The following is a 27,213-nucleotide window of genomic DNA, read 5'->3' on the forward strand; positions in this document are numbered from 1 at the left end:
TATATGTGGTTAGATAAGGGGCACCAAACTATTTTAGAAATAGAGTTACAGATGATTGTTCCTTTCTTTTGTATTCCTCTGCAATTTCTTAATTTTCTACAATTAATATATATTGCTTTTGTGAAAATAATAATAACAGCAGCAACAATAATAATAATAATAAACCAAAGTATAGAATAATTGACCCAACGAAGCCTTAGAGTTCCTTGAGTGTTTATCCAGGCAAAGGTTATCCAGGTTTTGACCACAATCTCCTAATAGTTAAAAAATGTTTTTTTAATTGAGTATTTACCCCAATATGTGTTTATTGTTTTAAATTATCTACATGTATTCATTTTTAAATGTAGTATGTACATTTAAAAAATGCACAAAATAAGTTTTTTTAAGGATAGATTTAAAATATTTAATTATTCAGAGATACTCTAATCTTTTCTTCTTATACCAAAGGGATTGTCTTGTTTGGAGACCATGATTATACCATAGTCAAATCAATTAGTTTGCAAACTATTTTCTCTCATGACTTGCTCCCAGACGTAGTATATAATTTGTCTTCCCTTCCTACTTCTCTTTTTCTCTCCCCTTATCTCCTTACTGAAACACCTACACTATCTGCACTGATTTCAAGTTCAGAGACGTTGCCCCTGGGGTCCACAGTGAGAGCTTCAGCAGGTTTCCCAGGGCTTCCTGAAAGCTGCCTGCTCTGTGGTCGAGGTAGACTTCACTCGCTAAGGTGACTGCCCCAAATAAGATTATGTATGTTTGTTTCTTCTCACTTGGTGATCAGGTATGGAGGGCGAGGGAGCTGGGGAGAGAGGGCAAAGATAAAGCTGAAAGCATAAGACCCAGAGAATGTAATTGAAAATTTCATCAGTTTGTTTTGTTTCATCATTACTCAATGTTCTGATGCAGAAGATTTCCTCTTTTTGTCAACATTTCATAAACAGTCCTGCATTCCACCAACATAATTTACATTCTTAAAAGTAATTACCAAGGTGTCTTTTTGTACTTAAGCATGGTCATTTCAAATTTTTTTTCATTCACTCACCTGCAGATTTGTGGCTAATGTTAGACATTTATAATAGGCTCATTTCTCCTCAACAGTAGGCAAAGAATAAATCTTTTAGAAACTACTAGATGGGTTTGTTGTATTGCTTATTTGGTGATATAACTTGATACGGTATTCCAGATATCTTTGGAGAGAATCTAGTGTTCTCCCTGGCGGGTTTCTGATGAACGGCACTTGAAGATGAGACAGCGTAGACTGGGTAGCATTGTGTGCTTTCAAGGATGCCCACTTTCTGGGTTTGCATCAGGGAGGGCCTCAGGGCCCCTGGCTGTGCTTCACTTGTTTCCTCTGTGTGTGTGTATGTGTGTGTGCATGTGTGTTCACATGAGTGCATATGAGTCCATACACATTTTAAGGTCTTCTGTGTATTTTGAGGACTTTGATTCTGATTTTGTTTCCCTCATCATCTGTGACATTTGCTTATCAAGCACTCGTTTTTGGGTTGTGGAAAAAAAAACTCATTTCTTTAAAGGTGTGACAGTGTTTTGTTTTTTTTTTTTTAATTTTCAAAGATGAGTTTCTTTTTTAACCCTGTGATATAGAAATTATAACATCTTCAAAACTCCTGTTTGCTAGTGGATATCCCTCATTTTAAAGCTCTACTTTTAAAAAATTATATTTAAGGAGAATGTAATATAGAAGTGTCTTAAAATAAAATATTTCTGAGTGTGACTTGAGACTCTCTCCTTCTGATGATGGCTGGGATGTCGATTTTGAAAATGCTTAATGTACTAAATACTTAATATACTGTTTCTTGCAGATACTATATTATTTTTCCCCAAATTATTAAGACCTGAGATAAAATGCTGTTCTTTTAACTATTCTCTCAGGGAGAGATGTTATTTTCTACAATCTGTCAGATATTCTACTAGTTGTAATCAGTTTCTTCTGTGTAATTAAGGGTCAAGGAGCTACTTAGGTAAGTCCTGTGTGTATGGCCTTCTTCAGAACTCAGCTGGGGAAGCTGGGTGTCCCTTCTGTTGAAGGACATGGGATACTCTGTCTTATAGCTTTTATGCCCATCTCTCTTCCCCAGTTGTTTACTCCTGGTCTTTCTAAATAGCTCTACTCCATTGGATCAATAAAATGTCAAGCAGTAAAAGATTCCAACAGCATCCTTGTTGGATATGCGTGTACCATGGGGAAGTTCACATGAGTTGTCCTTTGTATTCAACAACACCTTTCAACACGTAGAATACATTTGCCAAATTGGTGTTGTTAATTTATTTATTTCATATGTTGCTTTTTAGTCTTTTAAACATTATTTTCAGACACATAGAGAAGAATTTCCATGGATAGTTACTTGAATCCCCAGGAAAGCCAGACAAGTCCAGATGTCCTCAACAAAGAATTATTTTTTCTTTCCTTTATTTTTCTCCCCTGAGTTTATTGACTGTGCAAGAAGTTCTAAACTTGGAATGATCTACTGAAAGTTAAAATTGAGCAAAATGAAGCTGGGTGTCTCTGCAGGCTGGGGCTGAACTGTCCTGGACCTGAGGTCAGGACAGGACTGGGTCTGAGAGGAATGTCCATGGGTGTGGCCTCCTGTAGCTCACTCACACCAGCGCACACTCCATGGGGCACTCAAGGTAGCAGTAATGGGAAATGAGGCCAAAGAACATAGCTAAAGCTGCATTTCACAAGTATCTTTTTGTGCCTTGGGTTTACTCTTTAGCACACAAACAACGAGTCTACTTGATGCCAGGAGTATGGCTGGCCTTGTCTGTAACATTTGCATATGAACCAAGTTAATCACTTAAATACAACAGTTTCTTCAGTCTCTGCTCAAATCTTCAGGCCCATCTGAAATAATTCTGAATTTCCAGATCTATCAGAGTGCGAATTAAAGAAATGCAGAAGCTTAATTAGTTTCATGGAACACTTACCCTGAGTATAATTTTATTTAGTTCACTCAGTCAGGAGTTACAGACTCAAAACCTATAGAAGCTAGGCCAGTAGCATACATGAGGGAAGTAGATGGGGCGTAACACAATAGGGAGTGGTGGGGACTGTGGACAACTGGAAAGCAGTGGCCCCAGCTAAAGGGAGCAGCCTCTACTCAGCTCCTAATGATGGCTGCCATGTGGAAATGCAGGTCTGGGTTGCCAGGTCTTCTTATTTTTAAAGAGATGCTAGATTTATAGAAACTTATGTAAACCGTCCTTTGCTTTTAATGTTTTAAATGTTGGCAAGTGAAAAATTACTAAGGTTGGTGGGTTCTGGCCTTCAGGCTTTTAGTTTGCAACTCTTACCTAAATCCATTAGTGCCCTATCACCTGTTTCTCTTTATGTGTCACCAGAAGCTCCTTGAGTTGAGGGTGTGCCCATCTTTGTCTTTGTTCCCCCAGGGCAGCTAATCTGATAGCCAGTCCCAGCCCGCCATGAACTTTGAGAGATGTCAGAGTTCTGTGTCATCTACCAGAAAAAGAAAACTCACTGTTGCATGCTGTCAGACTTGTAAACGGGGTTTTAAGAACTGTGGTCTTGTGGTCAATGTGGCAATACAATTAGGATATACGTGTGTTTGCTGTTCTTTTGATGTTCTTGTGTTTTCTCCTTTCCCTGTCCTGAGCACTGGACCTGGCCTCTGGGCTCCATGCTTCTCTTGAGGCTTCTGTAGCCTTGAAGACATCTGTCTTCCTAGATTTTCTGAAAGCCTCAGCTGGCCAGAGATGAAACCCATAGAGGAAGGCGAGGAGTCTGGAGGCGGAGAGGCAGGCACAGGAGAGAGGAGCAGAAAGGGGTGTGCTGGAGACAAGAGCTCTAAAGATAAGGATGAATGCCAGCTTCCCTTCTCTGAGTGCCCTAAGGAGGTGCGTGTGTGTGTGTGTGTGTGTGTGTGTGTGTGTGTGTGTGTGTTCCAGGTGATGGAATGTCTGCCCATTCCTAACAAGTCACAGCCTATCAAGGGATCATGTTGGTTCAGACCATAAGCATTGAACCATATTGAACCAATGACCTAAATATTAGCCCTGGCTGAGACCCCCAAGAACCTCTGCAGGACCCAATGAGGCTGCGGGAGCCATGATAATGACTGAAATTGACTTTTAACCTGACCTAGTAGGATAGCGGCTTGAGGTTGGATTTAATTTTATTTAAAGGATATAAAGTACTGTGACATTTCTTGCACACCTGAGCGAAATTCATATCCATTAAGGAATTGCTCTGGACTTGATGCAATATTTATTGTTGCAAAACAAAGAATGGATCCTGTGCTGAAAGAAAAAATATATATATATTTTTGCACGTTGTCTTTGAAGTCCCTTTGCCAGTGCCAAACCTGCCCCCTGGTGGCACTTTTGCTCATTTTTCCTTTCCTTGCTGGGAAGTGACACTAAATGCTGACTGAATAAATGCTGTTATAAAATGTTACAGAATTACAGCATCACTGGGGTCAGGGCTTCTGGATTCTACCAAACCAAGAGCAGCTCACCTGAGTGAGGAATTCTCAAAGGATAAAATTGATTTGTGTGTCTTCACTTCAAACATGTTTCTTGTTGCTCTTTCTTCGTTTTCACTCCTCGTTTCCACAGCAAACTTTTCTGTGCTTACCTTTGCGTCTGCTGTCTAGACTTCATCCCACCTGCAATCTTACCACGCACTTCCCTCTCCTTCTCTGCCCTCCCACCCTCTCTTCTCCTTACTTCTCTCTCTCTCTCCTTCTCACATTTTCCTTCTTCTTTTTTCTCTAATATATTGCTCCCCTCCAATGATAAGCACATCCAGGCTCTGACAACCTTAAAGGAAATAATTTTATGATTTTTCTCTTAATACTGTTGCCCCCTCAAGATACATCCCTATCTCCTTCTCCATCCCTTTGGACTAAACTTATGAAAATAATAGCTTAAAGTGTCTCACCCTGAATAATAGTCTGTGTCATAATTTATAAACCCATTCCCAGAATTTGGGGTGTTCAGGTTGTTTCCATCATTTCCCCTTGGTGAGCTGTAACGAATGACCATCTCCATCCTCAGTCCACTTTTGCTTTTATTATTTCCAGAAGATGAAGTGCTCGGTATGTAATTGCTGATTATAGAAATCACTGTGGTTTGGAGCCTGACTCTGGCTGTGTATTGTGATACTGATTTTTAAGAAGGTTGCATTCCACCAGTAAGCAACCAGTACAAAGCCTTCCGTCTAACTGCGGCAACACTGGGTGTTGCCTGCTTGGGGGGAAATGTTATTTAGAAAGGGGAAAAATACTATCTTAAGTTTGTTTTGCTTTTATTGTATTAATTGTTGGTGGTTTGAACCATTTTCTATTTTTTTCTTTACTGATGGTGCGTCTCTGTGTATCCATTGTTTTTTCCTATCTTACATGTTTGTATTTTGAGGTCTGATGGTTTCCTTATAAATTTGAATGAGGATATATATAGTTTGAGTTTTAAAGCCCTTTTTGTCAGATGGGATGCAAATAATGCCCTTAGTATAATGTCCTTTTTATTTTAGTCTTGCTGTTTTTTCATTGTACAGAAGTTTTAAATTTTTTATGTATTCAGATGTGTCAGTCCTTTCCTTCATGATTTATTCCACTGCTTCAAAGCTGAAGTTATTGTTCTTTCACAAATCTGATAAATATTCTATTCCATCTCCTGCTGGTTTTTCTGTCATTCAATTTTTTTTTTTTTTTGTAATTAACTCAATTCATGTGGAGGCTATTTTTGTGTACAGTGTAAAATATGTATCTAACCCGATCAGATCCCCAAATTATTATCCAGTTATTCCAATTTGATTTATTTAATAATTCTTCCTAACACTTTTTATTATGGGAAGCTTGTGTTATCATGTGTTACATTTTTTAAAACACTTTAGTCTATTTCTGGATTTTCTAATCTGTTCTATTGATCTGTGTTTCTGTTTTTGTGTCAGGAACAAAAGGTTTTAAACGGTGTTGCTTTATAATGAGTTCTCAAGGCTGCTAAAACATTACCCTTCTGGTTCTTTTTTAAAAGAGCATTCTTTAACATTACATTTAAAATTTTTTGTACGGATTGTAGAACTTTTTTTTAGTTAAAGACATCTTGTTAGGATTTTTATCGGAGTTTAAAGTCATTGAATCTGGAGTTAAATAAATAATACCTTTGCTGCCACTGGCTGTGTAACCATGGACAAGTTACTTAAAGTCCCTTTACCTCCTCTTTTTCCTCAATAGCGTGGGGATAATAAAAAGCACCTCTCTTAAAGGGATTTGATAGGGTTGAATGGCATAATCCAGGTACAGTGTCTGGCACAGAGTAAGTGTTCATTAAATATTATCTTGCATTATTATTAATCCTGTTTCCTCATTTTTGAAGGACTGTATGAGCCTTAAATGTCTTCTTCATGCCTTTTTGCTTATCCCCCTTCAAATTACCTTAAATACTATTACAACAGTAAACTTTCTAAAATACAACCCTGGTCATGTCACTTCTTATGTTTCCCTTTGTCCCAAAGGAAAGAGCCCGCAAACATTCAGGGACTGCAGAGATATGATTTAACTCAGCCTCCGTGCCCTGTCTCCTGCTAACCCTCTTCGTGTACAGTCTTCTCCTGGAGGCCCCAGAGATACGTACTTGTTTCCTCCTCTGAAGTAATATGGCTATGACCTAGTCTCCTTGAAGCCTCTTATAGCTTTCAACCTAATATAGTATAGGGAATCTGGGGGTCTGAGTTGACCTTCAATTAGGCTGGCAACACCTCAACTTGCCCAGAAGGCATTTCCTGACACTTGAGTATGAGTACCCTTTCCATATACTCCTGTGACATCTTTGCTACCCTGTCTTGGCTGTTACCGTAAGATAGCAGCATTTGGGGCGGGGAATGGAAAAGATGGTGGCAAGCCAGGGAGGAGGGGAGTAGGCAGTGAGAAGTCACCCATTGCAGGAAATAGCTGATGGATTTTAGCACAAGGAAGATGCATTGATAACCCCCGTTATCAACAAAGATTCACTTATTTGTACTGATGACACTGTTGATGGAGGGGAGATGAAGAAAGTGGGCAGCATGTCCCACTGGGGTTGGCCATATTTGAGCTTCAGTATCCCAAGCCAGGCTAGTATAGAGCCCTTGAAGCTCTATACTAGAGCAAAATGAAAATGCAGAGCCCTTTGTTCCAAAATTATCAAGAATTTCAAGATGGTGACAACACGGGGCTCTTCCACACCCAGGGCCCTATGCAGCTACACTGGTTGCACACTTATGAGGCCAGGCTGGTTGTATACTCATGTGGTGTGAGTGTTTAATAAGGGGGAAGTTGCTAGTGTTACTATTTCTTTGCATTTTCTCACACTGCTATCACACGGTAGATGCACAATAAATGTTTGCTAAATGAATGAATCGGTGAGTAAAGACATGGCCTGATGGATTACCCTTTGGATGACTGACTCGCATGCTTATAGTGGTCTCCTAGAGACATTAGTTGTTCTTACCTTTCTTGCCCATCAACTCACCCACAGAAGTTTTAAAAAGTATGAGTGCTCATTCTCAGAGTGTGATTGGGTTGGTCTGGAGTGAAGTGCTGGGATCATCTTTTTTATCTGGCTTCTGATATGCAGGAAGGACTGGGAACCATCACATTTTATGAATGATCTGTGTAAGGGATTCTCAGGATGAGTGCAGCTTAATAATGAAGATATTGTGAGGAGATAAATTGGAGGAGGCCACCTCCTCTGTCTCTATGTGAATCTAGCAGGGTTGGTGTTGTAGTTTGCTGTCTAGTTAGTTGTGTTCTGTTCACCAAATCGTCATTAGTTCAGAATGCAAAAAAAAATTTTTTGAAGGTCAAAATTTTTAAAGTCTGACTTCAGATAGCTCTCTCGATTTTAGTTCAGACTTTTCATACTACCTATCTTTGAATCATGCTCCGCTTCTTATGAAAATATCCCCCTATCTAGGAGGTCCTAGAAAGAATAGCACTCCACTGTTTTAGGGGGCAGGGATAATTCAAATGCTAGAAATACAGCGGTAGAGCTTGCTTTAGTTGATTGTAATGCCACCTGTCTGACTCAGAATTGAGACTGTCTTTCAGTCTACAACCTGGGGGGAGCTGCTTTTCCAGGTGGTACTACAATGGGCTAGAACAGTGGTCCCCAACCATTTTGGCACCAGGAACCGGTTTTGTGGAAGACAATTTTTCCATGGACCGGAGGGCGGGTGTGTGGGGTATGGTTCAGGCGGTAATGTGAGCAATGGGGAGTGATGGGAAGCAGCAGATGAAGCTTCACTCGCTTACCGGCCGCTCACCTCCTGCTGTGCGGCCTGGTTCCTCACAGGCTGCAGAGCATTACCAGTCCGTGGCCCAGGGTTTGGGGGCGCCTGGGTTAGAATCTTGTAGGTAATGAATTGGGTCTTAATCATGTCTTTCATACGGCTTAACAATGCTTCAGGGTAAAAGGACAATCAGGGAGTCAGAATTCTCATTTGAATCTGCCTATTCATTCAAAAAATACATATCGAGCCCCTACCGTGTACCAGACTCTTTTCTAGGTGCTTCGGGTACATCTCTTTTGTTGAGTAGTTTCTCTAATAAAATGTGATCAAAGCTTAGAAAAATTACAATTAGAGACTGAGGTTTTATGAAGGATAACAGGAAAGATTTAAAAAATTAAAACTGAATTACTCCTCAGTTTTTACAAATGAAGGTTCAGCTTGGTTTTTAGTTTATAATGCAGGGGTCCTGCTCTGTTGTTCTTACAGGCATACGTTACATTGTAAGTGTAATCTAACATAAATGTTGCAAAACTGAGTTATGATTTCTGTTATACTCTGAGCACCAGAATCTATCAGGTCATGTCTTGGAAACTAGTTTCTACTGTGTATCTTCTTATAGTCTGAACAGAGAAAATATCTTGGATCTAAAATCTTACACTCTTAACTCCACTGAGATTTCTTCCCCTTTCATATCCTCAGTTATTATTTAAGAGAACTAAATTTTGAAATTTCTTAAAGCAGTTTGTTTATTTTATTTTTTGGTATGAAGTTTAAATATAAAATAGCTTCAGTAATAACATTATTAAAGATAAATGTGAATATGTCAAATATAAATATATATATTAAATATCAATTTACATTTTTGTAAAATACTTGTATTAAATTTTTCTATGCTATTATCATAAAATTAATATTGAATAAAGAATTTTATTGCCTGATAGCCTCATTCAGAGATTTAAAGTTAGTTAATAAGAACACCCTATGATATTTTGGTCCTTTTTGTTACAAAGAAAAAAAAAAAATCAATGGAAAGAATAGTTTCTTTTGTATTATTGAACTTATTTATAAAGCCATATTTTCCAAATATAGACAACCACATTCTACCTCATTTCAAAAACGATATTTTCTGATACTTGCACATTTCTTCATTTCATAGGTATATTAACTTTGTTATATAATTTTAAAATTTCCCCAAAAGCTGACTAAAGATTTTATATGTATGTATACATATACATACACACACACACACAGATATATATATATGTAATTACATATAATTTGAATGTGCGTATATATACATTTATTTATACACACACACACTTGATTTTTTTTCCACTTAGTGTATATTTATTATTTTCTAATGAAGAACATCCTTAAGCATGAAGATGACATAATATTTTGAACAAAATCAATTTTCTAAAGCCATTGAGATCTACAGTCCCCTAAGTATTAAGCTGTATTAAATACACTTAATCTTTACAAATGTTCATTTTTCCACAGAATTCAACAACTTTTTCAATAAAGCTGAAAAATCAGAATCACAAGGCAAATTCAGTTGTCAGAAATAATAAGAGCAATTTTATAGTGCTTTCTACATGCCAGGCCCTGTTCTAAGCACTTTACATTTAATCCTCAGTATAGCCTTAATGAGTGGGTACTATGATCTTCATTTTAGAAACGAGAAAACCGAGGTTCAGAGAGGTGCACTCACTTCCCCAACATCACACGCTATTAGGGGATTAAAAAAAATAGTTGATCTTTAATTAGGCAACATATGAGGGTTATCTGAAATGTGAATTTGTGTACCCCAGCAATTCTCATCTGCACCCTAAGTGTCTTATTCACATTGAAAAGTGATCAAATGAAGCAATAATGCCAAGTAAGCCTGCTGGAATCTTCCTACAGAATGTCTGTCTCACACAGAAAAAGCTTGGACCCTTTTAAATTGTCTATGAATGCAAAACAAGAAACAAAGTTCTTTTATGTGATAAATTGCAACCAGATCAGATTTGTTGCTTATCTTGTTATTTAACCAACACTGACATCAGTTAGCTAAGTGCCAGGCATTGTCCTTGGACAGCAGTTCTCAAACTTTTTGGTCCTGAGACCAAAAATCACTTTACACTCTTAAAAATCACTGAGAACATTTAAGAGCTTTAGTTCATGTGGGTTATTTATCAATATTTATAGAATTAAAAATGATAACAGAATATTAACAAAATATTCATTCATTCAAGAATAACAATACTTAATCTATTGTATGTCAACATATGTCTCTGTTTACTCTCAGGTGCTTCTGCCTCAAGTGACTTTTTTTTTTTTTAATAGATCTTTATTGGAGTATAATTGCTTCACAATACTGTGTTAGTTTCTGTTGTACACAAAAATGAATCAGCCATATGCATACATATGTCCCCATATCCCCTCCCTCTTGAGCCTCCCTCCCATCCTCCCTATCCCACCCCTCTAGGTCATCGCAAAGCACTGAGCTGATCTCCCTGTGCTATGCTGCTGCTTCGCACTAGCTATGTATTTTACATTCGGTAGTGTATATATGTCCATGCTACTCTCACTTCGCCCCATCTTCCCCCTCCCACCCCGTGTCCTCAAGTCCATTCTCTATGTCTACATCTTTATTCCTGCCCTGCAACTAGGTTCATCAGTACCATTTTTTTTTTTTTTTTTAGTTTCCATATATATGCATTAGAATACGGTATTTGTTTTTCTCTTTCTGACTTACTTCACTCTGTATGACAGACTCTAGGTCCATCCACCTCACTACAAATAACTCAGTTTTGTTTCTTTTTATAGCTGAGTAATATTCCATTGTATATATGTGCCACATCTTTATCCATTCATCTGTCGATGGACAGATGTTGCTTCCATGACCTGGCTATTGTAAATAGTGCTGCAATGAACATTGGGGTGCATGTGTCTTTTTGAATTATGGTTTTCTCAGGATATATACCCAGTAGTGGAATTGCTGGGTCATATGGTAGTTCTATTTTTATTTTTTTAAGGAACCTCCTTACTGTTTTCCATAGTGGTTGTATCAGTTTGCATTCCCACCAATAGTGCAGGAGGGTTCCCTTTTCACCACACCCTTTCCAGCATTTATTGTTTCTAGATTTTTTGATAATAGCCATCCTGACCGGCCACACACTTATATTTTTAATGGAAGTCAAAGGGTGGAAAGTATGTTGAATAAAAAACAGTTTACAAGCCAATAAAAATATTTTTTGTTAAATTTCTAATCTCTGATTTTGGAGGTCAGTTTGTTGTACTGGAGAACTCAGATATGTTTTGTGTATTTTTTCAAGTAATGGCAGTTCTGAAAAATCACATGGAAATTTTGACTATAGCCTTCCAAAGGGACATTATATTGAGGTACTGGGTGAATTGGAAGCTATTTTAAACCTGTGTTGTCACTTTTCCTACGTAGATTATTGCCACAGATGTCTCCACCTGACCCACCTGCTTCCGGCACTGCCTCTGCTCCAAGCCCCTGTCCTCACACTGTCAGAGGGCCATGCATAAATGGCCATGAATCACTGTGTTCCACTGCTTAAAGACCTTCCCGCCACCTTCTCTAGAAAATGCGGGGTCCTGAGCAGGGCCGTCGAGGCATTTGGGGGTGTGGCTTTGCCTCCTCCTGCAGCCACACCTCCCACCTGTCCTGGCTGCACGAGTTCCTTTCAGATCCCAGAGCTCCAAGCTCAAGGTCTCATCTCTCCCTTCTGTACCTTAGTCCCAGATGCCCCCTTTTCTTAGAATCTCACTGCACCCATCATCCCATCTTCCTGAAATATCACATACGTATATACGTATGTGTATGTGTACACACGTGTAAACATTTCTTATTATATATAAGGCCAAAGACAGCATACTGATGTGCTGTACTATTTCAACACTGTCTTAAAAATATTAACCTTACGTTTGGCCCCAGTTGGTGCATGTCTGCATGCTCAGTTGTGGGTATGGTGTAGAATAAGAGTTCCAGTATGATTTTTTGACTTAATGCTGGTCCAGTAAAGTCATTTTCTCTCTGTCTGTTCCTCTCTCCCCCTACACACCTCTGAAAATCTCATCCCAGTCCCCTTTTTGATCACTGCAGTCTGCTAAAAATTGATATTTTCAATGGGACAAAGTTTAATCTAGACTCAAAGACTTTTTTTGGGGTAAAGAACAAGGATCAACTACAGAGTCAGGGAAGGAAGCTTGCCCAATTTCCATCTGCACAAAAACACTTGGCCAGCACAGGAGCTAAAATATACCATGCAATAAAAATAAACATATAAAACCTCAAGTTCTGAAGTTAATGGGATGTGAAAATGTGTTTGCTACAGACACTGGGTGCCTCGGAGAAGACGTAGCCACTTGTTTTGTCAATAAGCCCCCCCACCCCCCCACACACACACTTAGTAAACAGTTGTCATTCGTTCCTGGAATCCACCAAACAAATATTCTCTGAATCGGTTTTAACTCAGCAACATGGTAAGGGGCTCTGCCAGACTCTCGTTGTCTCTTCCCTAGAGGCTGTGCCCAGAATTCTCATTACTGTCCCTGCCGGACAGATCTCAGTAACAGACAGTGTGGTAGAAAGCCAGCCAGACTGGAAGAAAAGCTGGAATTATACAAAAGGAGTTAAAAAAAAAAAGCAGCCAACATGAGATTTACGCCCAGCGTCTCTTCAGAAGTCCTTCGTTAAATGCCTGTCTATAAGCTGAGAGTGTGTTATCCTTTTTGAATGGCAAAAAAAATCTAGTTGCAAAATTTTTATGGGCTGTGTTCTGCATGGTAAATTTTAATCCCTGTTTTGCCAGCCTGAATTAATATTGCTTACATTTTTATTAGCCATTGATTTTTGAATAGGACAGTACAGGATATCAGCCTTTAATTTTGATAATTGAAGTGGGCGTGGCCACAGTTTCCCTATGCCCTTTGTGTCCCACCAAAACCCTTACTGGTTCCCACAGTCTTTTTATACGTGAGGCTCCATCTTCTGTCCCTCACCACCCTGCCCCTAATTCAAGGAAAATGTATACAGTAAAAATCCTGAAATTAGAGACACATTCAGGGCAAAGCTGCATTGCCAAATTCCCTCTGCTTTACAAAATTATTCCAGAGGGTGCTCCTTTAACTTAAAACCTCCATGAACCTAAATAACTCCCTCTTAGTGCTTTTGAAAGCCACATCAGTTCACCTACAAGGTAGTTGGCAGGTATTTGGTGACAGAAAGAGAACTATTTATTCCTGCAATTTTTGTGTATGGATGACCTGGGAGATGGTCAAAGGAAGAGAAGACAGAAGAGTGAATTAGAAGAAATTGCTGGCTGTGGTCTGGGAGTTCCGTGTCAGAGATCCCGTGAGGAGTGCCAGCTGGAGACAGGCTCTTGGCAGCTGGAACTCAGTGGCTATAACTTGAGGACAACTTAGGGACTGGGGCTAGAATTTGGGAGTTTTCCACAGAGAGTGATACAAGTCCTCAAAAATGATACTGAGAGGAGAGAAGAGGACTCAATGAAAAGAAGCCAACATCTACTGAAAAGCACAAGGAGGGTGGGGTGGGAAGGGCAGAAAGTAGCTCCAACCCTACAAAGTGTGTTGGGTGGAAATGAAGGAGATGAGTCTCCAGGAGGAAGGGGGATGTGGAGGAAAGTATTAAACTTCATACAAGAGGCACCTTCTCTTTCTACTACATCCGATCTTCTTTGAAAGGGGGAATTTCCCTCTTTGCCTCTCCAGGAGCTACAACAACACTGTGTCACAAACCTCAGCGATAGAAAACAGTAAGCATGTATTACTCATGCATCTGCAGATGAGAGGGGAAGGAGAGGTGGGGGTGCTAATTTAGGTTGGACTCTTGGAAGGGGCGCTCTGCTCCATGGGTCCCTTATCCTCCTCCTTGAGCCAGTGGACTCTCTGGGGCATGTTGTTATGACAATGACAAGAGACCCACGAGCACAAACCTACTGCGTAAGAGCATTTCAAGAGTCTCTGTCATAGCATGTCTGCTAACAGATGATTGACCAAAGCAAATCACGTAACTGAACCCAACGTGAAAAGATGGTGGAGATATACTCTACCCCAGTGTGAGGCCAAATCAAGCCATGTGACCAAAATCAATATAGTACTCCCTTGGAAGTGAGGCAGTGGGAAGAAATATTTCTGAAGAGCTACCTAGTCTACCGCAAATAAAGATGGCCACTTTGAAAACTTACATTTAGGCTTAATTTAACAAGAGATCAAGCATGGAATAATAAAACGTAGTGATATTGCAAAATCAGTCTTTTGCCAGCCACGGTGCTGCTGTGGGGAAGTCCCAGTTCCATTCAGCACATGCATTGTGCTGAGTGCTGTGGGGAAAATCAAAGATGAAAATGATGTCTTCTATCAAGCCGCCTTCAATTGGAAAAAGAGACAGTCATATATAAAAGTTACTATAATGAAAAGTCAAATGTCACAAGAATTATGGGCAGGAACAAAGGACTGTGGGTACAGAAAGGAGGTCAAGAAGAATTCCTCTTCTAAGTGACTGCTTAGAGATCAAGTACAAAAAATAGAACATACTCTGGTTAATTTAAGAAGAAAGGGATTTATAGAAAATTAAAGACTTACATAATCATTGAAGGGCTGAAAAGACACGTTTCAAAGTCCTACTCCAGAACTGGGCCATGCAGGGGGCTGCTGCTCCTTCCCAAGTCTGAAGTGGCCTGTTGAATTGTGAATCTGCCATAAGAGATGCCAGCACCAGAACCAGCTGCCCCACCATGACCTTCCTGGCAAAAACGATCCCTGCCATTATGCCCCTTCTCCCAGTTGATTCTGAAATGATGGCTTATACACGTTCCAATAGTTGGCTAACCTTCAATCACATCAGACACCCTAGCTGCAAAAGAGACTTTATTAGAAGGAGGTTGGATGATGCTGAATCAATCCCTAATGTCTTCTACAGGAAGTTCAGGGAAGACGTCATCGGGAGTGTGGCACTGGTACCACGTCTTGGAAAGTGCTGCCTCGTGTCAAGGGTGACATAAGATTCTGTTTATGGAAGTACTTTATAAATTGTAAAGCAGCAAACAAATATAAAGAAGACTTGCTTTATGAACTTCCAATGAAGTCCTCTTGAATGGGGTCACCATGGAGACCTTTTTCTCAGTAACAAGAATCTAGGAATAGTTTTGGCTTTCTCTTTCCACCAAATTTATATGTTCCTGGAAGGCGTACATTTATTTTTCCATAACAATTTTTGAGCTTTTACTATATTACCTTACACTGCGCTAAGCCCAGTACATATATAATCTCATTTAGCCTTTTCTTATTTTGTTCATTTGGGTCCTCTCTCTTTTCTTCGTGGTGAGCCTGACCAGAGGTTTGTCAATTTTGTTTATCCTTTCAAAAAACCAGCTCTTGGTTTTATTGATTTTTTCTAATTTTTTTAAATCTCTATCTTATTTATTTTCTCTCTGATCTTTATTATATCCTTCCTTCTGCTGACTTTAGGTTTTGTTTGTTCCTCTTTTTCTAATTCTTTTAGGTTGCAGGTTAGGTTGTTTATTTGAGATTTTTCTTGTTTTTTAAGGAAGACCTGTATTGCTGTGAACTTCCCTCTTAGGACTGCTTTTGCTGCATCCCCTAGATTTTGTATGGTTGTGTTTTCATTGTCATTTGTCTCAAATTATCTTTAAATTTCCTCTTTAATTTCATCGGTGACCCATTGGTGTTTTAGTGGCATGTTTTTTAGTCTCCATGTAATCATTTTTGTCTCATTTTTCTTTCCATGGTTAATTTCTAGTTTCATGCCATTATGGTCAGAAAAGATGCTTGAAATAACCTCTTAATTTGTTGAGGCTAGTTTTCTGTCCTACCCATTTAGTCTTTTCTATGAAGTAGGTTCTATTATTACCCTCAGAGAAGGTAAGTTACTTGTCGAACATCTCATGTTAATTAATTAGTTAGTTAATGACAGAGCTAGTCTAACACTAAAGTTCTTAAGGCCAGTCACCGTGGCTCTTGGTAAAGGATCAAAAAAGGATCAAAAAGGATCAAATGCAAAGTGTAGAGAATGGAGCTCAGGCAAAAGGCAGAGCTGGGAGAGGCTGCAAAAAGTGGCCCCAAGAAAAATTGTCAGCCAGGAGGGGCTCTGCAGGGAGCTGGACCAAGCTCTGCTAAGGAAAGGTATGCACTCAGGAAGGTGAAACATTTGGTTCAGGCAGCTGACAAAATGCTTGGTAGTTTACTTTGTAACATGTTGAATAAGCATTATTTTCAAATGCAAAGAATTTTGGCTAGAGTCAAAGCTTGAAGTTCAAGTGGTTGTTGGGAGAGAAGTACTTTGGTCTCATCCAGACTTAGTTTTGCTCTCAGCTCTGCCAGTAAGTAGCTATGAGACTTTTGGGACAAGCCGCTGCATCTTGCCAATTCTCATCTGTAAATGGGCTTAACAATACCTGACTCATGGAATTGTTGAGAGACAAATTTGAGGTAATGGATGAACACCATGGTGCTTAGTACATAGTAAAGTACTCAGTAAATGGTATCTGCAGTCATTGTTTATGGGTACTTGGCCTTCTGATCTTAAGCTCATATGCTTTTCTTAGTTTTTGCTGATTTGTTGGTTGTTTAAACAGCTTTGCTGCTGGTGTATTTTGATAATAAAGGAGAAAGAGGGAAGGCTGGGTATCCAGAAGTTACAGTATAGAAAGAGAACCCTTTAAGCAAGGGTGGGGATATATTTGTAGGAGTTGTAGAATTCCTTCAAGTCCTCATAACTTTGTGAACCTGATCTATTAATCATGAAACATATTTGGATGATTGGAGTCCTGGGCCCTCATCCCATACTTATGCACACTTTGTGGGAGAGTTAAGCCCTAGGAAATAAACAAAACTCCCATCAACAAGGCAGAAATATAGGGAAACATTAATCCATGGGCCTGTGATTATCCTCAGAATATTCACGAAGGGCATCACATTAGCCTTGGCTATGGTGGCCAAAGCTCTGTGAGCAAAGACATAGTTGGTCATAAAGAAGACTTTGATGGCTTTTACCCTTTCATTTCTTTTTAAATTACCTTTCCACTTGCCACACAAATCATCCTGAACATTTATGGTTTTTATAGGCTTCTGATGATCTAGCCTCTGATCTATTCCCTTTTCCACTTCTGCTGACTAATCCCTTCCTGCTTTCCTGTATCAGCTGATTTTTAAATGTCAGTCTGGGTAGGTTGATTTCAGAAGCTATATTTAAAAAGAGACCTGCCTGCATCTTTGGCTCTTTGCCGGGACAGCATACTTAAAGAGGGATGAGATCCAGGAGGCCATTTCTTATTTTCTTTTTAGATCGCATCTTGGAAGCAGAAGCACAGCTGTTCACATGGTATCCTGTGAACTCAGGGCAGGCTTTCTGCTGAGATCAGAAGCTCTCAGCCTTAGTCCTGAGGTCAGCCAGAAATTGTGGTTAAAACCACCCTGGAAATGCTGAAGGAAGCTGAAGGGAAAAGCTGTACCATGCAGTTGTCGTTGACTTACACATTTTCCGACCATGTGAGCCCTCTTCTCTGGACATGTCCCCAAGGGCCCTGGTAGGCAGCTATGATGCCAGGTCAGTGAGCCATTGCCACGTAGCGCACCACCCCCAAACCCAGTGGTCTCAAACAATAAGCTGTCATCAGTCCTGATGAATTTACAGATGGTCTGGGCGGTTCTGCTGGTCTTGGCTGGGCTCTCTTTACACCTACAGTCAGCTGTGGGACAGGCAGGCAGCTCTGCTCATCGTAGCTCCGTTTGCTGCTGGATGCTGCACTAGGATGACCTCGGCTGGGACAACCGAGCCGTCCTCCAAATGGCTCTAATCCTCACCAGGCTATTCTGGGTGCGTTGTCCTGGCAGTGATAGCGTTCCAAGAGAGAAAATGAAAGTTTGCAGGACTTCTTGGGCTCAGTACTTCCACACCATCACCTCTGCTGTTTTTTGTAGATCAGAGCAAATTGCGAAGCCAGACAGATTGGAGAATAGGTTTGGTGGAGGAATAGACGCCACCACTGCTGATGGGGGGAACTTAAAAGTCACACTGCAAAGCATGGCAGAGGGATAGAAATTAGCATTCTACCACACAGACCCTTTTCTTTATAACTTTGTATATTGCAGAGTGTTCTGTGGCTTGACAAGTGTTTCCACATCCACAATCTCACTTGACTTGCCTAAGAATCCTGTAAGGTCAGTTTCATTCTTATGATCATTCCCATCTTACATATGAAGAAACTGAGGCCCAGATCAGTTCATTAGGTAGTTAATTAGGTAGAGTTGAGGTGGAGCCAAGACTTAAATACAGTTCTTATTGTAACCATGCCCCATGTGGTTTTCATGGCACATGAAAAGATGATTACCTCAAAGGATGAAGGGAAAAGAAATGCTCTTGATGTAGGTAGCTCGTGTGTGTCCAAAGAGTGGTGAGTCATTTTGTCTCTGCTGCTGCTGGCTCCATGCTGCTGAGGCATCTTGTGAAGCTCCCTCTGGCTGTGAGTGTCTCCTGAACCATGCTAGGTCTCTGCTGCCAGGCCTGGGCACGGCGCCTTTATGGATGGCCTGGATGGGGGGCTCTTCATATCACATAGGAGAGGGCTGCCGGAGGTCTACCTGTGAGGCAGCGTGGCTCTCCCAGAGGAACCAGCCCCTTAAGGCTGACTTGGGGTTACCTGCGTGAATGTTGGGTATACAGACGAGTGCCTCGCACTTTCTTTTAGTAGGCAAAGAGAGTGCTTTGGCACATGTTTAAATCATTTTCTATCATAACATATGTTTCTGGACATTCAGACTTTATCTTATTCACTCACTCATTTAATAAATATTTATTGAGTGTTTCCAATATGTCAGGCTCTGTTCTCGGAGGGTTCTACAGAGAACCCTCAATGAGCTTAAGGTCTAATGGAGGATACAGACAAACATATAAATATACTATATATACATATATATTTACATGTGTATATACATGTGTATATACATATATGTACATATGTGCATATATTATATGTGTATAAATATACAGATGAACAGACAAATAAATAACATTACATTAGTATATATAAATATACACCATATATACATGTATGTGTATATATATGCAATATAAACGTTAATACATATAAATATACAGATAAACATATAAATAACTATAACTTTACCGTCATTCAGAAAGTATATATTCTCTCCAAAGTCACACCCTAACAAAAGCCCCCTGACAATTTCCTGTCTTACCAGTATTGCAGAGGAGGTAACCCCACCCTAGGACAGGCTCAAGAAATGCCCAATGGAGAGGAAGAATCTTCACCAAGACTTTAACTTAATATATTTTTTAATGTGTGACTAATTATCTTTGTATTTACTCCAGTGTTGGCTTAGAGAAATTTTTGACTTATTAAAAGTTTCATTATGTAGAAAACTTTATTTATAGTGGTTCTCTTCTTCCAAGAGCTAGATTGGAGCTGTCCTCTTTTATTGCTGCTGTTTAATAACAAGAAAAAAACACCCAGGTTTTTTAATAAATCAGGTTTATGGTTTCATAATGTAAACATCTCTGTATGTATACCTTCAAGTCAGTAAATAATTATTATCTCCTATTATATACAAGACATCTAGTTGGGATGTAATTTACATTAAGAGAAAGGTAAGTCCTTGATAGAAATGCAAATTCTCTGGATTTCTTGCTAGCTTAAATAGTATTCTTCATCCAGGAAATCCTCTTCAGAGATGCTATAATGCTTTCTCAATGAAAGTCTCAGTTTTTCAATATTTAACCATCTTATTAGTTTCTAAAGAAAATTTAAAAAAATTTTCCCAAGCACCTGAGATGATTTTTCAGAAAGGAAGAAAAAAAGGAAAAGAAACCAGTGCTCCCATGGCCCAGAGTTAAGATCCATTGTTAGGAAAACATGCTGGGTAATTACATCTTTTACATGTGCTGGTTTATCTCTGTTAACCATAGTAAACATCTCACTGCTTAATTTGTTCTGTCAACCACAGCTTTTAAAAAACTGGGGCTGTCAGGCAGTTGAGGGTTTGTGTCTGCAGTACAATTTCACAGGCAGTTTTTTTCCTTCTAATTTTGTATTCTTGGCTCATTTACAGTCAAATATCTTCTACTCCATGAAGCTTAAATATTTACCCATTGAGGTAATATACTTTATCAACTGTCAGCTTAGCCGTAGAAGCTGGACTCCATGCTCCTGATGCTCCCAGGCTCCTGTAGCTTCAAAAGTTTGTCATCAGCATCTCTGTGGAGCTCTCTCTTTCCCTATCCCTTTAGGATTTAGGCTTTATAATGTTTATCATCGTCACTGCATCATGACTCTCAAAATGCAGTCACAACATACTCCCTTTTTCTTTCCTGAAGGAATCCATAAGGTAATATTACTTGATAACTTTTATTTCATTAGTTGGATAAAATTATAGTTGGTGTCCCAAAAGACTTGCGTGTAGGACCCTTTTTATATATCTTGATAAAAATAAATGGTGGGCTCCCTGCCCCTTACACTACACTGGACTTATAACCCCTGGAGAAAGTGAAAAGGATTGAGTCACACTTCAAAGGCAAACTAATACACCTTCTTTTCTCTTTTTATTGAAAGGGGTTTTAATCATTTGGAAACCAAATATCAATCAGATACTTTTTTACAGGAGCCTGTGTCAGTAATTGAGTTTATCACTTGAAAGTCGAAGACAGAAAATGAAATTGGTAATGCAAATGGCCCTCATTGCCCCTGGGGAAATTGTGTGCATCGCCGTGACTTTCAGCGTGCTTCTAGCAGCTAGTGATGTCATTTAAGCAATTGCTTCCTCTTCTCTGATTAGTCAAGGTTCTAGTTACCTATTTTTGCAGAGGCCACTAAAACTAAGTACTGAGTCGGGAACCTCATAAGTCGGTTAAGGCATCAAAGAAACTTGCCTGTTTTCTTGCAGTTTATGAATTAGCTAAATCTTACCTAGAAACACGTGCCTTCCAGGTTTAATAGTTAAGAAGCAAATGAGACTGTCATTGTTTATTTTTCGTGGTACTGAATTCACGTTGGTTTCCTCATATGATTACCCACATGTCAGCGGGACCTCCTGTAGGTCCCGACCCACAGGTAAACATGGGGTTAAGAGGGTGAGTTTAAGTATTGCTCAGGAGGAGGACTAACCAGTTATCCTTTAACGTCTGTGGTCTTTGGTTTTGTTGGATGAGCTCCATGGTGGTGAATGGGGAAAAGGGTTTCTCATTAATCACCTTCAGTAAGAAACCACGCTTCCTTAACAGAAGTAGTTTGCTTTCTTTTTTTTTTTTAATTTTATTGAAGTAGAGTTGATTTTCAATGTTGTGTTTAATTTCTGTTGTTTAATTTCTTTTTAAATTGAAAAAAATGACTACTTGAGAGAGTATTATATTCTGTTTTCCCTAAATATTAAAATTAAGAAAATTTAAAAATTGACAATAAGCAAGAACCCCAATTAACCAAGATAAATAAGCAAAATGCATATTGTATGCAAATCTCTTCCTGGCATCTTTAAAGATGTATCTGGACCTAGGAGAGCTGCTTTTGAGGAAAGACTTCTGAATGGAAGGAATAACTGTCGGAGAAAAAATGCTGTTATGGACACAGCATGTAATGTCAACTGGAACCGTCCCCATGCACACAATCTGAAGTCAGGTCCCACTGTTTGCGTGCAATCATGGGTGGGGTCTCTGTAGTGTGGTTAATATTTCACAAGCCTATTTAGCAGATTGACCTCACAGAGGCTGTGAATTGCTGCCTCATCAATAAGAGTAAACATTGCATTTTTTTTGGCAGTGACAGTGTTTTGTTTTAAAGAGAAGCTGGTTTACAAAGATGCCTATTATGACTCTCCTCTATGAATCTGAATACACTTGAAATATAATTTAAGACTTCATCAGGGGAGGGATGGAGTGGGAGTTTGGAATTAGCAGACGCAAACTATTATATATAGGATGGACAAACGACAAGGTCCTACTGTATAACACAGGGGACTATATTCAATATCCTGTGATAAACCATAATGGAAAAGAACATAGAAAAGAATATATATATGTATAAATGAATCACTTTCCTGTACAGCAGAAATTAACACAACATTGTAAAACTATGCTTCAAAAAGAAAAATTTTTTAAAAAGACAGACTTCATCTGCACTGATGATGGAGTGTCCTACACTGATTGAAGTTGGTGAGGATGAGAGTCTACATTCTTAGCTGACTTCAAGGGACTTACCTGTTTGCTGTCATCCACTTATACTGGCTTGACTTCCATCCACCTTTTTTAGCATTTATTTTTTGAGACTTTAAGAAATAATTATCCTATTAATTTAAATAAAACAAGCACTAGTCTCCCAACAGTTGAGTTGTTTTAACAGGTGATTGACATCTTTCAAATGTTAACAACCAAATCTTTTCTAGAAACCCACAAGTGAACTAGGAGATGGTGGAAGTTTCTTCTAGAACAATCTATGGTGCCCTTCTGCTCCTGACATCCGCTCTGGAGTGTGTTCCAACCACCATTTTCTTGCAGCTATCAGATGTGTTAAGGGGGAGAGGTGAAGAGACAAGGAACAAGGAAAGAGTCATTTAGAGCTCCTTGAGACTGGGTCTCGGAGTGGTTCTGGTGATTTAAAGAAGCAAACAGAGTTCCATGTGATCCTCATCTCCAGGGCTATGGAGATGCACAGTAAATGCACAGTAACTATGGTAACTGTGAGATGCAGGACATTAGCTAAAGCTGAGGTCAGCATGGCACAGACTCCACTGTTATTCCCATTATCTTGTACCATAAATTTCTTCACCTCCATGCGCAGCACACCACTTACATAGATTTTATGCTTAAACTGTACCCTGTGACTGTCAGACAGGAAAGGCAGGCCCTACCGTGTCTGAAATGAGAGAACGGTAGGCTTTGTCTCATGCCAGTCTGGGCTAGTGCTCAGTTTGTGATTCTGCGTCCCTTGGAAATGACCCTGAAATTACCTGAGGAAGCCCGGGGAGCAGGACGACAGCTCAGGTGTGTCAGTGAAGGTCCCTTTGTGTGTGTGTACTGAGAACCCACGCCAGCACTTGGAACTCGGATGAAAGCGGTTTCAGCCATCAGGTCAGGCAGCCTTTGGAAAATTCTGCCTGCTGGGTTTAATTTCAGAACCTTGGCCTGTTTTATTCAGATGGACAGCCATCACACGTCTTTCCTTCTTTCTTTTTTTTTTTTTTTTGTCCTTTTCATCCTTGGCCTCATTACCCTTTGCCATTCACTTGTTGGAAAGAGAGGGGAATGAAATTGGCCGGGGGGCGAAGAGGGAAGCTGAATTAAATCCTGCATGTGACAAAAACCTGTGAAAAATTTTCCAAAGGGCTTTCCTCTGAAACTGTGAGATGGTGAGACCAGTGTGGGGCGTCAGTGCAGCAGAAATCTAATTGAGTTTCTCAGTCCCTCTATTGATGTCTCTGGGACACAGCTGTAGTACAAACAGACTGGGGGAGGGGAAGATCATCCTTCAAATCATTTGTCTTTGAAATTGTGTATTAGCCTATTTTCCCCAGATACTGCCATTCAAAACCTGGAGGGCTTTCTTCTGCTCTGCTTGGTATATTCAGTTTGCCTAAGAAATAGCTCTTTACTTCTTTCTCTACCAAATATGCCCTTTCACATTTGCTACAAAAGTTGGCCTTGGGATGCAGATGAGGTCCTGTGTCTTCCAAAACTATGTAAAATATATCATGTTCTATTTATTATATGCTCTACCAGGGCCTGATTTTCATTGTAAATAAAAAATAAGCTAAGTCAGGCAAATGAATTAGCACTTTTATTTTTAATTTGATTTTATTTATTTTTTTATACAGCAGGTTCTTATTAGTCATCCATTTTATACACATCAGTGTATACATGTCAATCCCAATCTCCCAATTCATCACACCCCCACCCCCACCCCCCGCCGCTTTCCCCCCTTGATGTCCATACGTTTGTTCTCTACATCTGTGTCTCAGTTTCTGCTTTGCAAACCGGTTCATCTGTACCATTTTCTAGGGTCCACATATATGGTTAATATACGATATTTGTTTTTCTCTTTCTGACTTACTTCACTCTGTATGACAGTCTCTAGATGCATCCACGTCTCTACAAATGACCTAATTTTGTCCCTTTTTGTGGCTGAGTAATATTCCATTGTATATATGTACCACTTCTTCTTTATCCATTCGTCTGTCGATGGGCATTTAGGTTGCTTCCATGACCTGGTTATTGTAAATAGACCTGCAGTAAACATTGGGGTGCATGTGTCTTTTTGAATTATGGTTTTCTCTGGGTATATGCCCAGTAGTGGGATTGCTGGGTCATATGGTAATTCTATTTTTAGTTTTTTAAGGAACCTCCATATTGTTCTCCATAGTGGCTGTATCAATTTACATTCCCACCAACAGTGCAAGAGGGTTCCCTTTTCTCCACACCCTCTCCAGCATTTGTTATTTGTAGATTTTCTGATGATGCCCATTCTAACCGGTGTGAGGTAATACCTCATTGTAGTTTTGATTTGCATTTCTCTAACAATTAGTGATGTTGAGCAGCTATTCATGTGCTTCGTGGCTATCTGTATGTCTTCTTTGGAGAAATGTTTATTTAGGTCTTCTGCCCATTTTTGGATTAGGTTGTTTGTTTTTTTAATATTGAGCTGAATGAGCAGTTTATATATTTTGGAGATTAATCCCTTGTCAGTTGATTCGTTTGCAAATATTTTCTCCCATTCTGATGGTTGTCTTTTCGTCTTGTGTATGGTTTCCTTTGCTGTGCAAAAGCTTTGAAGTTTCATTAGGTCCCATTTGTTTATCTTTGTTTTTATTTCCATTATTCTAGGAGATGGATCAGAAAAGATCTTGCTGTGATTTATGTCAAAAAGTGTTCTTCCTATGTTTTCCTCTAAGAGTTTTATAGTGTCCGGCCTTACATTTAGGTCTTTAATCCATTTTGAGTTTATTTTTGTGTATGGTGTTAGGGAGTGTTCTACTTTCATTCTTGTACATGTAGCTGTCCAGTTTTCCCACCACCACTTATTGAAGAGACTGTCTTTTCTCCATTGTATATCTTTGCCTCCTTTGTCATAGATTAGTTGACCATAGGTGTGTGAGTTTATCTCTGGGCTTTCTATCCTGTTCCATTGATCTATATTTCTGTTTTTGTGCCAGTACCATATTGTCTTGATTACTGTAGCTTTGTAGTATAGTCTGAAGTCAGGTAGCCTGATTCCTCCAGCTCCGTTTTTTTCCCTCAAGACTGCTGTGGCAATTCGGGGTCTTTTGTATCTCCATACAAATTTTAAGATTTTCTGTTCTAGTTCTGTAAAAAATGCCATTGGTAATTTGATAGGGATTACATTGAATCTGTAGATTGCTTTGGGTAGTATAGTCATTTTCACAATATTGATTCTTCCAATCCAAGAACATGGTATATCTCTCCATCTGTTGGTATCATATTTAATTTCTTCCATCAGTGTCTTATAGTTTTCTGCATACAGGTCTTTTGTCTCTCCTTAGGTAGGTTTATTCCTAGATATTTTATTCTTTTTGTTGCAATGGTAAATGGAAGTGTTTCCTTAATTTCTCTTCCATATTTTTCATCATTGGTGTTTAGGAATGCAAGAGATTTCTGTGCATTAACTTTGTATCCTGCTACTTTACCAAATTCATTGATTAGCTCTAGTAGTTTTCTGGTAGCGTCTTTAGGATTCTCTATGTATAGTATCATGTCATCTACAAACAGTGACAGCTTTACTTCTTCTTTTCCAATTTGGATTCCTTTTATTTATTTTTCTTCTCTGATTGCCATGGCTAGGACTTCCAAAACTATGTTGAATAATAGTGGTGAGAGTGGACATCCTTGTCTCGTTCCTGATCTTAGATGAAATGCTTTCAGTTTTTCACCATTGAGAATAATGTTTGCTGTGGGTATGTCATATATGGCCTTTATTATGTTGAGGTAGGTTCCCTCTATGCCCACCTTATGGAGAGTTTTTATCATAAATGGGTGTTGAATTTTGTGAAAAGCTTTTTCAGCATCTATTGAGATCGTCATATGGTTTTTATTCTTCAATTTGTTAATATGGTGTATCACATTCACTGATTTGCATGTATTGAAGAATCCTTGTATCCCTGGGATAAATCCCACTTGATCATGGTGTATGATCCTTTTAATGTGTTGTTGGATTCTGTTTGCTAGTATTTTGTTGAGGATTTTTGCATCTATATTCATCGGTGATATTGGTCTGTAATTTTCTTTTTTTGTGTATCTTTGTCTGGTTTTGGTATTAGGGTGATGATGGGGCCTCATAGAATGAGTTTGGGAGTGTTCCTTCCTCTGCAATTTTTTGGAAGAGTTTGAGAAGGATGGGTGTTAGCTCTTCTCTAAATGTTTGATAGAATTCACCCGTGAAGCCATCTGGTCCTGGACTTTCGTTTGTTAGAAGATTTTTAATCACAGTTTCAATATCATTACTTGTGATTGTCTATTCATATTTTCTATTTCTTCCTGCTTCAGTCTTGCAAGGTTATACCTTTCTAAGGATTTGTCCATTTCTTCCAGGTTGTTGATTTTATTTGCATAGTGTTGCTTGTAGCAGTCTCTCAGGATGCTTTGTATTTCTGCTGTGTCTGTTGTAACTTCTCCTTTTTCATTTCTAATTTTATTGATTTGAGTCCTCTCCCTCTTTTCCTGATGAGTCTGGCTAATGGTTTATCAATTTTGTTTATCTTTACAAAGAACCAGCTTTTAGTTTTATTGATCTTTGCTATTGTTTTTTTGTTTCTATTTCATTTATTTCTGCTCTGATCTTGATGATTTCTTTCCTTCTGCTAACTTTATGTTTTGTTTGTTCTTGTTTCTGTAGTTCCTTTAGGTGTAATGTTAGATTGTTTATTTGAGGTTTTTCTTGTTTCTTTAG

The 27,213-nt window shown here is 39.1% G+C and overlaps 1 protein-coding gene across 4 annotated transcripts in view; it reads left to right on the forward strand.

The window, feature by feature from the left end:
• GADL1 (glutamate decarboxylase like 1) overlaps window positions 1-27,213 on the forward strand; it is a 182,258-nt gene that overhangs the window by 114,698 nt on the left and 40,347 nt on the right. Inside the window, exon 15 of one of the 4 annotated variants that reach the window (XM_082348630.1) lies at window positions 626-24,438. The exons of the other annotated variants lie outside the window; for them this stretch is intronic. Coding sequence (XP_082204756.1) covers window positions 626-688 — 63 coding nt within the window. The 3' untranslated portion in view covers window positions 689-24,438. Of the gene's footprint in view, window positions 1-625; window positions 24,439-27,213 lie in introns of those variants that run through there. 4 annotated transcript variants of the gene reach the window in all.

Source organism: Balaenoptera borealis (assembly GCF_965194805.1).
Source record: "Balaenoptera borealis genome assembly, chromosome: 12".
In the NCBI taxonomy this organism is placed as follows: Eukaryota; Metazoa; Chordata; class Mammalia; order Artiodactyla; family Balaenopteridae; genus Balaenoptera; species Balaenoptera borealis.